This window comes from Quercus robur, chromosome 11, assembly GCF_932294415.1.
Source record: "Quercus robur chromosome 11, dhQueRobu3.1, whole genome shotgun sequence".
Classification (NCBI taxonomy): Eukaryota; Viridiplantae; Streptophyta; class Magnoliopsida; order Fagales; family Fagaceae; genus Quercus; species Quercus robur.
In genome coordinates, this window is record NC_065544.1 from 9,394,645 (window position 1) to 9,408,615 (window position 13,971).

A 13,971-nucleotide genomic window follows, 5' to 3' on the forward strand; every position below is an offset into this window, starting at 1 on the left:
CAAGTCATCTTTTAGCTATCAAACCTAAATAATTGTAAGAAATCAACAACCATAGCTTACCAGTAATCACAATCTCAATACCGATTGTCTTCGTAACTTAGTTCCTTCTATCAAAATTTGTTGCCTAGAATTTAATCCAACTTTTTTCCCGATTCTGTGGGGCAAAAAGTCTATTTTACCGTATAGGAAGACACTATCTAAACACGACTTGGGTACAACTACTTTTATCAAGTAGCCACAAGACATAAATGCAGTACAAGCTGAAAATGACTACTATTGGTGCCTGCGAAGAAGATGCGTTAGCCAAAATATTTCAGAGAAACTTATTTCCATGCTTTCCCTCTTTTACCTTTTGCATGAGATAGATTGGAAAACTCAATAGAGATAAAATTATTATCTACTTAAAATAGTAGGGTACTCATGCCAACCAAAATAAGAAGGGAATCAGTGTGGAATGAAATGAAGAATAAAACAAAAACTCAAAAGTAGATTCGCACATTTTGACAGGCAAGGATGAATATTTTAAATTTTCTCCCTTTTTTCCCGGGGTATCAGTATCATATGGAGTTGAGCTTATCTCAACACGCTATAGCTTACAACATATCATATGACATGAAGACTCATCCACCAGTAATAACACATGAGCGAGTGTGCGCGCACACACTACGTTCCTTGATTGATATATCCATTGAAATACATGGAACCTTTTAAATAAAATTTACTACTACGTCGATGCTTCGCAGTCTCAGCTCCATCTAATCTATGCCATGATGATTTCTGTAACTATGACACTATTCCTACTTTCGCAATAAATTAGCCAAATTAGCAAACAAAATTGGGGAGGCATTACAACATATGAGCTGCTACCTCAGGACAGCTAAAATTGTGAATTGCTAAGAAAAGTGACCATACATCTAGCACTTTGGAACAATTTATCTACTCCTTGCCATACTGTGCTTTGAATATCAAGAAGCTTCCTTGCCTTATCCTGTAATCTTGACTGACGCCTAATTGTTTCACCATGAATCTAGCCAGAAACAGGAAAAGATGTTAGCCTCAATAATCATTCCCACACCAACTAGAACCATCCAAATCTGGAAGCATGACTAGTTGGTACATTTCCTTTCATTTTGAAAACTTTGATATTGCTCAACATAAAAACAAGAAAAGATTGGATTGCTGTGTACTACATGACATATCTTCCCTATTCAATAAAATTTTATCTTATAAAAAATAAACAAAAAAAGGAGGAAAAGACCTATACCTTCAGAAACAACCTGATGACAGCTTGAATGAACTCAAAATTGTTTCTGCAGGAAATCTCATGTATAAAGTAATCCAAAAGTAGTTCTATTGAAAACAACTCTGGTCTTTCATCTGGTTCTTGCTGATCATCATCATCATCTATAATTTGAAGCATTCGAAGTTCCATGTCCAAAGTTGATGGAGATAAACCTTTAATATAATCAGTAAATGCTGAAACTGCAAAATATGAAGTACACAAAAATAAGACCAGTGATGTGCTTCCAAAGATGTTACACTACCACCAAGAGGGGAAACACCACCAACTCATAATTGATGATTCACAACATTCAGAAATAATCAAATAAGTGTTTGGCATACTTACAATTTTTCATCTCCATAGAGGACTGAAGATGTTGCAAAAATTGGGATGGTGGCATATCAGATTCCCTCCTCTTGTTTTCCACCTCATTAACCTTAGTATCCTTCTCCTCATTTGCTGTCTTACTAGGGTTAAACAATATTTCTCCTGAGAGAGATGGAACAGAAGGCAAGAAGAAAGGAGCCTTTTCGGGTTTCTTTGGAGGCTCTATTGGTTTATTACGAACCTGGAAGTTGCATGTTCATGACAAAGAACTAATAAGTAACCATCCACTCATACAAGATAAGGAAAACCATGATACAGATGGATATTATCCTTCTTTTTTTAGTAGAGGTATCAAGTTAGAATAAGAACAAATAAGAACGGAGGCAAGAAGAGACCTTTATGATATCTAGATTGATCAAACTCTGCCACTGACTCTTTGGCAGTAATGAAAGAGTAACTAGATCCGGGATTTGCTGATCTGGAGTAGTAAAAGAAGCTTCCTTGGACTCTAAGTGGTTCACAACGGCCTTATCAGAATCCTCAACTTGAGAACTTTCCATCGAAGAGACAGATGGCAGCTTAACGCTCACAACTTCTTTTCCACTTGCATAAGAATCAACATTTGAAGCTCCAGAAAACATTGCCTGATTTACCCTGATAAAATTGTCTGCTATGAATTTCTCTTCTTCTACTATAAAAATAGGGCAAGAAAACCTACCACAGTCAACATACTGCATGTTGCATGCTAAATTCTTTTACAATGTCATAATATTATTATTAATCTCATTTTGATCCTATAGTAGTTGGAAGAAAAGATACAGTTACAATCACATTAATAACATTCATTTTACCTTTTTGCGTGACACTATACCTATCAGGAATGCCATTTAAAAGCAAAACGTAAGACATAACTACAAACTTACCATAGGTATACCCCATTTTGATCAACATGGGTAGTTGCTAAAACATCCATATTGGGTGACAGACACAACGCTGTGATAGACACATCAACCTGTAGTGCATCTATCTGTCTTGCTAAGATAACATCCCAGATTCGAAGACTTCCATCCATGCTGGATGACAAGAGCCATTTCCCATCCTCACTGAAACACAAATCTGTAATGCGATCCGTATGACCTTCAAATTTACGAACCATTCTTAACGCCACAACATCAAACAAGCGGATAATTAAATCATCTGCCACAGTAGCCAATAGACCTGAAAATTATGTCAAAAATAGCTTGATCACAATTTTATCCAAGGAATAATATTATAAGCGTTAGAGATCAGAAAAGCAAGACAGAGAACAATAATAAAGTAAAAAATTGATAACAACAGAAAATCAGCATAAAAGTTACCATTAGAGCGATGGTAAACAATCTTAACAACAGAACAACCAATTTCCCATTTGGATTTTAGTTCACGTCCCTTGAAATCCCATACCTGCACATTAGAACATTGGAGGAATTGAACTTTCCAGCAGAAATTAAGTGCGAGTTTGATACCAATGAAAAATGAAAATTATTTCACTATTTAGCTTATTTTTGCTACTATTCATGAACCCCACTGCACTTTTTGGTACTATTCATGGGCTCCACTGTACTATTTCAACTAACTTTTACCTTTATCTACAGTACTTTCAGCAATAAGTTTTCAGTTTCAGCAAAAGAAGCGGTATCCAAATATACCATTAATTGATCATAAACAAAGATTTTTCTGTATGATGTACCAAGCATTATAATTATAAGCTGGAGATCCAACCCAACCCATCTGCACCCAAAAATTTTAAATAAAAGAAAAATAAAAAATAAATTTTAAAAATAAAAATAAAAAATAAAAAATAAATAAAAAAACCTCCCAACCCTTGCTAGTGCACCATGAAGGCCATATAAATGTGGACAATCTTAATATCAAAACAGATATTTGGACCCAAGAAAAATCCAATCAAGAGTCAGCAAAGACATCAGATTGGACAGGAGAAAACTCCTTTCCTACGACCTTTGTGTTATGGTTATCACACATCAGGAAACAGAAGACCTTGCACCATATATATATATATATATAGAGAGAGAGAGAGAGAGAGGTTGAAGTTGATAAGCTTCTCGGGCTTAACCCATGTTAATCATTACATTCAAGACTCAGAAATGTAAAGTCAGCACAAGAAGCATATACTCAAACTTTCAGAATTCAAATTACAGTAATTGCCTCAATTTAAACCAAGAGCCTTATAGCTCAACTGTGTTTCTAACATAGTCATCCGAGATTCAAATCTCCCCTCCCCCCACTACCGAATTATCAAAAAAAGCAATTGCCTCAGTTAAATAAAGTAGGAAAGGAGCTTTAGAAATAAAATTCGTCAGTCAAAGAGAAAAAATTCAAAGGCAGCAAAGAGATTGGCTAATTTTATACGATAAATAAGAATAATAAATTTCATTGTTTTTGTTTTTCCTAAACTCACTCCACACCATATACTGTGCTTACATGAGCTCATTTTAATTGGCTTATTTTGTTTAAAAAAATAAGTTATATAAATGTACAGGCTTTAAAAAGTTGTACATAGGCTAGCAATGAAAATAAGATGGTATTTTAAGCTAAAACAAACAGACCCTTGGATGATCACATAAAAGCTTTAGCCAAAAATGAAAGTTCACAATTACAACCTATGAAAAAAAGAGATATCTTGGGAGTAAGAAATAAAGACCTTTATATCTCCACTATATCCTGCACTTATCATGAGGGTATTTGTTGAATCACAAGCAACTCCAATCACTTCCCCATCATGGGCACAGCTTCTTCTTTCTGACATGTCCAGGTAGCTGCCACGGCTGATTCCTGATTGAAGGTTGAATCGCTCAATCCAACCACCTGCTGTCCCTAACACAGCAAAATTGCCACATGCACTGATTGCACAGGCCTGTCACCAAATAAAAGCAATAATCAACTACTTGATTTTAAAGTTAAAAGATTAAGCACTATTGGAGACATTTGCCACAACTTTTCAGTTCTCAATTGTATTTTCATTGCCCATTTGGTGATGTTCAGAAATACTAACAAATCACATTGACTTGTCAAGATACATGTGCTTTTTCCTAAATCACAAAATTTTGGCTAATCAGATGAAGCAAAAAAATAATAAACAACTCATTTTTTCCATTGATAGAAATGGGTTTTGTACATCATGGAAATCTAAAATCCTTCCACATAAGAAAATAATAAATGAAAACGAGAAGTAGAATGAAACTCTAACCTTAACAGGTGTTGGATTTTCTGGACATGGATTTAGAATATGTTCACCGAGAACAAAGTTTTGAAGTCTCCACACATAAGCCTGAGCAGTATCCATATGACATGTTACCACATTGCACCAATCCCGCTCTCTGATTTCAGCTAAAGTTGATTTGACAAAATAAAAATTAGTAAATCAATACATTCTATGAAAAAAAAAAAAAAAAATCTGTAAAAAAAAAAAAAAAACCACAGATTAAGTCATTTAGCAGAAAAGGCTTCCATTTTAGCTAAATATTTAATTTTGAGGTCAGATAATAAAGAACTAATTGCAACTAACTTTTAGGCATTTATTTCATAATAAAGTAGCTGACAACAACATATAAAAATAAACTCAATGATTGATAAGAAGATACACATGATGATTAAATAGAAAAGGGCATCAAAGTAAATACATACAAATATCAATTTTACCATTCTTATTCCAGACCTCAACAACTCAAACAAAAATAGCATTAAGCCTTCTTTCTTTCTTTTTTTGATAAGTACATTAAGCCTTATTTCTTATGGACCCTGTAGTAGTGGTCTAGTGCTTTTATCCACTCCTCCGTCTTAATACTTTATTGATTTCTTAAATCTTAGATTATAATTCATTCAGGAAACCTTTTGTAATCTAGTATGCATGAGGTATCTACGCATTCTAATAAGACTTCATATTACTTATTCAAAAGAAGTAGGTATGAGTAGCGTGTAAATAAAGAATGTAATCCAAAATGACTCATTTGTGAGAAGAGAAATGCACCATAAGTGTGCAACAAGATGACCATAGGCAGCTTCAATCAATAGTTAGCACACTATAATAAACAATGGTTGCAAAGATTGTCCAGCTAAAAGGACTAAAGAAAGAGAAGGACGAAATGGTTGGCTAAGAAACCAGACGTGAATTGACATAGATGAATGTAAGCCTTTAGTCTGACAGAAATGCCCTACAAAGTACCATATTGGCAAAAAAGAAGGGAGGAATATATATATATATATATATATATATAAAATGCAGCCAAGTCTAGATACTCAATAAGGATGGTGAGACAAGGACATTTGACCCATAACCTACAAACCTACTAATAAAAGAAATGGCCACATTATAGGCCATGAAATGAAAGGACCAAAATCAGAAAACCATTCAGTTATTAGTACTGAATGCATTAGCCTTTTCAAATCTCAATTACATCAAGATGTAACCAAAAATCATTGAAAGAACTCTTATAAGAAGACCTTACCACAATCGAATGCAATAACAGGCTTCAATTTTATCTCTTCTTCCTGAAAAATAATCAACAAATAAAAACTAAGTACTTGGTAAAACTTAACAACTAAAACAAGATTGTAGTTCAGGGTTAAAAAAAAAAATAAGAAATTCCCTAACTATCAAGCATTTTGCTGAGAAGATTTTAAGGACTGGTACATGAGCTTGCTTACAAACATCCATGATATACAAAACACGACCTTCTAAAGATTTGCAATAGAACAAGTAATGAAGAATTATATATATACACTGCTGTAGCAGGGAGGAAACTTTTGAAGTTACCAATGCTATGCCTAGAGATGTTTTAGTTAAGCCTTCACAATTTAAAACTTCACACTAAACTTGCAGAAGAAATACAGCAGAAGCAATAATACAAATGAACTTAGTAATATGATAAATAAGGGTCAAAAGTACCAACTCATCACTCATACCTTCACCCTCAGTTTCTTGGCTCGCTTAGATACATGACGTTGAGAAAGCTCCCTACTTTGCTGATCCTAAACACAAGTAAAACTATAGAGGTAAAGAAACAAAATTTGCGGGCATAACTAAAGTGGACATCACTTAGAAAAAAACAATAACAGTTCAAAGAAACTTTAAGAAGAGTAAAAACATGCCAAGAGCTTAGTAGCTCAATTGGCACCTCCTGGAGTTTCCAACGGAGACGTCCAAGGTTTAAATTCTCCCTCTCCCAACTATCAAACTATCCAAAAAAATATAAGAGAGTAAAAACTTCAAAAACACCACATTTAGGCATTCGAACACATGCACACAAGTAGATCATATAATATTACTTCATTGGCAATTAACGTTATTCTGATAGGTACAATAGAATTTCAACTTATGGCATCCACTCCATAATGATTGCTCTCTATCATCAGGCCAAGACACCATTTGGTTTTTTATGTAACTAGGGTTTGAACCCCAGATCTCGTGTACAGTGGGGGTAAGTGTGCATTCTCATAGTTTAGAGGGGTAAGTCTAAAGGGGGTATAATTTAGAGGGGTAAAGTGAAATTTTCCCAAAATAAAAATCATACTAAACAGTGTCCACTGAACAAAGATAAGTTATTACTTCCCCCCGCACCCACCCCCACCCCCCCCCTCCCCCCCCCCCCCCGCCCCCCAAAAAAAAAAAAAAAAAAAAAACACAACAACAACAACATATTGTGTAGTGCAGAAAAAAGAAACACAAAAGTATCACTGTGTTTTGGTAAGCCAACTCAAATGACAATTCCTCCCCACAAGTGGAGGTGGAGGGTGATGTTGTGGGTTCAAAACCCACTAGGTGCGTGCACACAAAAAATAACAACAACAACAATGTATTGTATTGGTAAATGGTGCCAAACCTGAATTACAGAGAAAAGGCGAAAGGCACGATCCTGCCCAGCTGATAGAATGTGCCTCCCATTTGCATAAAATCTGTGAAATATGACTAAAACTCAGAACCAGAAAGGATGCCATGAGGAATGCAAATGTACCTTCTAACAGTGTTAAGTAAGCAAAGGCATAAGCTAGACAAAAAAGGGGCAAAAAAACCATTGTGAAGCAGGATTCACATTGAACTTTTGTTTTGTTAAGTAATTTGTGGGAATTAGAAGATTCTATGAAAAGTTCTCAGGTTCATGTGACTGCACTACAATCAAGAAAGAAAGATAGAGCACCTGATCAATGATTGGGAATTTGTGAAGCCTATAAGAGTTTTTCCTTAGCAAGTATAAACCCTTTAATGATATACAGACAGAAGGTTCTGGAGTAAAATAATAATGAAATTAATGAGCTCAAAATTTCATACCTAATACAGAATCATGGCAAAGCATTGTTACCTTATGCAAAGTGGAGGAGCACTATGTCCACTTCGAAAGCGCAGAAGACGGGGATCTCCATCACTTGTGTCAAAAATCCACATCTGAAAAGGGAAAAAAAGGGTCAGATATTAATTTTCATGTAGGATAGAAGTAACATACATCCATAAAATTTGCAAGATGAACTCACCCTAGCAGTTAAACAATTAATATTCACAAAGAAAATCAAGGTTGTTAAATATTCATTTACTGTGTCATCTGATACCATATAATATCTAACTTAAATTGCTAACAAAAAAGGTTGAAATTAACCAAATTCAATTTATGATTTCATAGAGTGTGCAAAATTAAGCACTAGAACTGACCCTTTTTTTTAATAAGTTTATTGAATAGAAAACTGAAACATCAAGTATACAGGGGGTATACTAAATACATAGCACATTTAGGTTCTAAGTTTACAATGATCCATAAACTCTAATAAATTATAGAAGGTATATGCTCCTGTAGCCATCATCCACTCAAAAAAAGTTTGAAAAAATTCATCTTCACTTCTAAGATGGACTGCTCACATCCCCCAAAAATTCTAGCATTTTTTTCATTCCAAATGCACCACATCACACAATGAGGAATGGCCTTCCAAATTGCACTATTTCTATGTCTTCCCAACCAGCCTTGCCAGAAAGCTAGTAAATCTACAACATCCTTAGGCATCTCCCAATGAACTCCAAACAACTCAAACATCTGTATACTTCCTGTATATGCTTTTCCAATTTTAATAGATTACAATTACTTATAAAAGAATGAACTCCAAATAACCCAAAAACAATATCCCATAATTCACTTGCAAAAGGGCATTGTAATAGTAAATGACTCACCGTCTCCCCGTCCTACTTATAGGTGAAACACCAACTAACCAAAATTATATTTCTCTTCCTCTAGAAGTGACACTATTAACCATATAATGAAGAGAAGAAAACACAATATCATTTAATTTTTAAAAATTTCTTAAAATAATGAATAGGGATTGTGGGAGAGGAACTAAAGATCTTTGAGGACGCCGTTTGGGCTTTGGTAACATTATAGAAACTAGTTTGGCCACCAACTTAAATGAATGCCCACCCTCAATTATTCTCAGTGGTAAGATAGGGGTTTTTCCTTTTCTATTCTACATATAACAATCATTAACCATATGTTCAAACTCCTTCTCCATCACCTGTTGTGGCCAAACTCTCACAGATGTTCCCTTTGAACCTGCACCAACCACATACAAGCAGGTGTAGTGTGTATAAGTAATAATGACACGCATGCATATGCTCCCTCCAAACCTGTTGAGTGTTGACTATGACAATTCTATCAAAACCAGGCTTCTAGTCATACTGTATGGCTTAAAATATGGCAATTACAACAAATTTCTAATGTCATTGTTAAAAGACATTTTACTTCACTAATTGTAAGGGCCAATGTTGATGACAGCAGTAAATAGAGACATATGCCAGTATATAGAAAGATCAAGGGCACTCACTTCTGCAAGAGAATTTCCTATGAAGGGACTCAAAGGATTAGTCAACACTGAAGTAAACTTCCTGGCTAAGAAATCCAACTCTAATATAAAGAATACTTTTGGAAAAACTCTTCACCTACAATGTTCAACGTTCTTTTTGATTTCAAAATTATTAGCTTTCGTATTTCCATGTGCAAAGATATCCTAACCTTCCATATTTCCTTCTTTATTTACAATGAAGCTACACTGCATCAAAAGCTATAAACGTAAGAGATGCGCAACTTATAACCACCTCTTGATTTCCTAAAACAAATATAAACTAAAAAAACAATGCATGACTTGTGGTGACAGAATGCCCATCTCTTCATCTAATTTTTTTTTTCATTGGTAAGTACATATCTCTTCATCTCCTAACTTTGCCAAATCACTGCCACGTCAACACCCAAGTCCTTTTGATCAACAGACCCACAAATCTTCATAATATGCCATTTTTTGCTAATGCTACATATGTCATTATGGAAACACCAAAGCATGAGAATGATACATTCTAAATTTAAAATGTTTCACCCTATGTCTCAAATCAATTTTATGTAATATTCATTAAAATGCAAAACAAAATTATGCTAAAGATGATCACCATGCCTGATGGAAGATGTGGATTAACTACCACAACATGAGAAGCTTGGCACAAAGATTACATAGAAAAACTCTAATATCCTTTTCGGAGTAAAAAATTTCAATACAAGACTTTCGAATCAACTTGATTTAGAATAGCTCTGAGGCCCATATGAAAAGTTAAAAGACAAATAACAACTTATATGTAAAATGATATGCTCAGTTTAAGAATCTTCATTGAAGGGAAAATCATGTTTAAATTATGTAGCTTATACAATATTCTGCCTGCACTAAGATTCACTATAAAAACCAAGAAAGGACACTTCATTCGTCTTACTTTAATAGAATTGTCTGCTGATGAACTCATTAAGACAGGCTCATTAGCAAAAAAATGCAGTGAAATTATCGAACAATCATGAGCCTCTCGTATGACTGATTGGAGCCTTCTCTTCTCAAGATTCCATATGCTAATGACACCAGATGAGCCTCCAGATGCTAGAAGAGGCTGTCCATCTACAAAGCATAGTAAATAAACAAAAGCAGAAACCACATCATAGTTCAAAAATAAACATCAAGAGAGAGAGAGAGAGAGAGAACATCTCATAATTCAAAAGAAAAAGGAAGAGGGTAGGGGGAGACAACAATCATCAAATGATGTTCCAAGATTGACTTCCATTGGAATAAGTGGTGATACTTATTCCAGAATTATAACACAATATAAAATTGGGAGAAAAGGCAATGAGATTATCTGTAGAATCTCTAAAGAATACTCCTCTGGATAAGTAATGTAACAAAGAATAGTTCAACTTTAAAGGCTGTATAGCAATGGAAAATGCAACTTGGCTTTACTAGTTGCAACAATTAACTTAAAATTTTGGTGATTCTGATTAACAATACACACGCACAAAGAATAAAACCATTGCAGCATAATCTAGCAAAAATGCAAAAGTTATTTGCTAAGCCTAGCAAAAGCATAGACTACATATGAAAAATAAATATGTTCATCAACATACAAAACTCCAAATCTAGCACAGTATCCTTGATGACACCAAGCTGACATTAAAAACACCTTTACAATTACAATATTATATCAAAAGCCTCAAGCTCTTACCTGTGCTAAAAGATAAGGCTGTAACAGCACCCCGTGTAGAATGCGAGAAGGTAACCAACTCTTCATCATAGCGAATGTTGAGAACATGAATCTTTCCATCAGCACAGCCGACTGCAATGACATCAAGTGCTGGTGATGAAACACAACTAGATATAGACGAGTTCCATCCCTTGAACTCATAAATTTTTTTCTTTGTGCTAATGTTCCAAAGCTGCAAAGAACCTTCCTGGCTCCCAAGAAGAACCTGTGTTGCAGTGCTTCTTGATAAGAGGTTCTTTCTAGAAATGAGTGATAGGCAACCCCATCCATTGTGATATAACTTTTATGACACCTAAATTTTTGTAGGAACAAGGAAGAAGTGGTTACCTTATTCAAGTAGGTGTCTGGATGCACTATACAGCTAGGACTAAATTTATCATCTAGCATGATGTGTCCAACAGGAGCAGAAGGCTGGTCAATTCCTTTAAATGCCCATATGAACATGTTACCTTCCACATCAACACTAAGGACATGTTCTCCAAACAACAGCAACGAATTGACTTTAGCGTTATGCGCACTCCAAGTTGCTACCTGTTAAATATATCATTTTCAGTACTATACACGCACAAATCTTGATACTTGCATAGTGGAAATTGCTTTAACATAACAAAATAAAATCTCAGTTAGATACTTCAAAACTAACAAATTTTTTTGCAGGATTGACATTTGACAGCTTTCTAAGAAGTATCTGAACAGCCACATTGACCATTGGATGAAGAATGATCAAAGGGCCGACCTAATGCCTAGGCCATGGCCCAGGGCCCCCTAATACTAGAGAAAGGTCCTGAAATGTGGGTGGCAATAACTAATTTTTTTTTTTTTTTAACTTTAAAAATACATTTTTTCCTCCACTCTTAAGAAGGCCCAAAAAATTAAGTAATGCTAGAAATACCACAAATTTTACTACATAGGTCTTACAAAATGACGTGTCACCAATCACAAGAAATAATTCAAATACCCATTTATTATCTTGTTCAAATGCCACCAATCACATTCATTAATCATTACCACACTAGTTCGTAAGCTTTTCATAATAAAATTTGTAGTAGCTTTAGCATTTACCCAAAAACAAATTATGGTTCAATAGAAATCCAACCCAATTACCATTAAGTGAATTAGTCCTATAAAAAAGTAATGATAATCAATTTTAAATAAATATTTAATATTAAACATTAACTAAAAATTATTTAAGTGATATTCAAGTATATAAATGGTCCTTTAGAGCTATTGCCTTGGGCCTAAAACTGTATTGAGCTGGTCCCAAATTATCATGCATTCCTATTTAGAATGGAACATCCTCCTACTCAACTTCATACAATTGGTGCAATTACAATCATGTCTATCAGTTTGTTTGTATGGCATTAAGTTATCTAGTTTAATTTCTTGGCTTACTTAACAATTTAAGCCCAGGTCAACTCAACAATGCCTCACCACACACAAAAACATGACAAACAATTTTGAGAACAACATGATTATACAGAAATTTGCACGGCAAAGGAAAGTCCAATAATAAGAAACAAGAGAAGTGGCAAACAAAATCAAAGCCTTTTTTTTTATCGTTCTGGAGATTTTACAATCAAAAGTATTGCAAGATATCTACCAGGAATATCAAGAAGAAGAGTTATCCACTTCCCATTTCATTCATTCTTCACTACAGAAGATTGTACTCATTATTTAATCAATACTTCCATAAAGAAAGCAAACAAAGAACCGCCTTAATACTTCAACTCACAATAACATCTTACATGATCAGTTGTAATTAGAGATACAAAAATAGCGTACCACGAAGTGAGTTAGAGTCTAATAAAACAAATTTTAACAAATTCATGAAAGAGACAAACCTGGTGAGCACGCCTAACAACCGCAATCTCATTCCCGTATGCCGCGAATGTGTAGTCGCGATACGAAGCAAGAGCACGGATCTTCTTGCCCAATTGAGGACCTTCATTCATAGATTTTTATAAAGTAAACACACAAAATTACATCATTATTATTCACATATATATATATATATATATATATATATATATTTTTTTTTGCATATATAACCTTACCGACGAGAACCAGAGTAAGCTTGGCGCACTGAGAAAACAAAAAGGAAGATTGATAAGAATCAAACATTCTTTCGCATTAAATCGATAAATAGAGAGAGAGAGAGAGAGAGAGTACGTTGTAGACTTGAAAAGCTTTGCCGACGCTGACGGTGACGAAGGTTTCGGTGCCTAAACGTTGAACGGAGAAGGGGACGCCGCTAGTTATGTATCCAATCGCTCTGTACGGTTCGAATATTCCCATTTTCGAACCAATTCACAGAGAGAGAAGAGACGAGAGAAGGAGAAAGAGAGACTTGAGGGGTTTAGGCGATTAGGGTTTTACAGACTTGCACTAAACGGTGCGTTTTGTTGAGCCGCTTAGACGGCTAAAAATTTCAAATTACGCCCCTTCTTTTTCTTTTCTTTTTTTCTTTTTTAAGGAAATTAAATTTCATCCCAAACTATATCTTAGATTATACTTTGCACCCTAAATTTTAGACTGTTATTACACTTTGCACCCCAACATTAAGTTTTCCGTTAATTTGGATATAAAAGTATCACATAATGTAAAAAAGACTCAATTTCTCATCTTCTCAATCCCTTAAAAACAAAGAAGAAATTGCACTTTACCACTCTAAATTATACTCTTGATTACACTTTGCACCCTAAATTTTAGATTTCCATCCAAGTTAGCGGCAAATTTAACGTTGGGGTGCAAAGTGTAACAG

The 13,971-nt window shown here is 34.6% G+C and overlaps 1 protein-coding gene across 1 annotated transcript; it reads right to left on the bottom strand.

Annotated features, from left to right (window-relative positions):
- Window positions 1-467: 467 nt before the first annotated feature.
- Window positions 468-13,590, bottom strand: LOC126705603 (U3 small nucleolar RNA-associated protein 21 homolog). The gene is made up of 18 exons (XM_050404689.1): window positions 13,380-13,590; window positions 13,265-13,292; window positions 13,052-13,152; window positions 11,538-11,741; window positions 11,172-11,415; window positions 10,398-10,573; window positions 7,966-8,048; window positions 7,489-7,561; window positions 6,572-6,637; window positions 6,115-6,157; window positions 4,857-4,996; window positions 4,311-4,523; window positions 2,968-3,052; window positions 2,533-2,827; window positions 2,005-2,263; window positions 1,628-1,850; window positions 1,265-1,482; window positions 468-1,027 (listed from the first exon to the last, which is right to left on the bottom strand). Exons 1-18 carry the CDS (start codon window positions 13,503-13,505, stop codon window positions 878-880), a joined length of 2,727 nt encoding a protein of 908 aa, XP_050260646.1. The 5' UTR covers window positions 13,506-13,590; the 3' UTR covers window positions 468-877.
- Window positions 13,591-13,971: the final 381 nt, after the last annotated feature.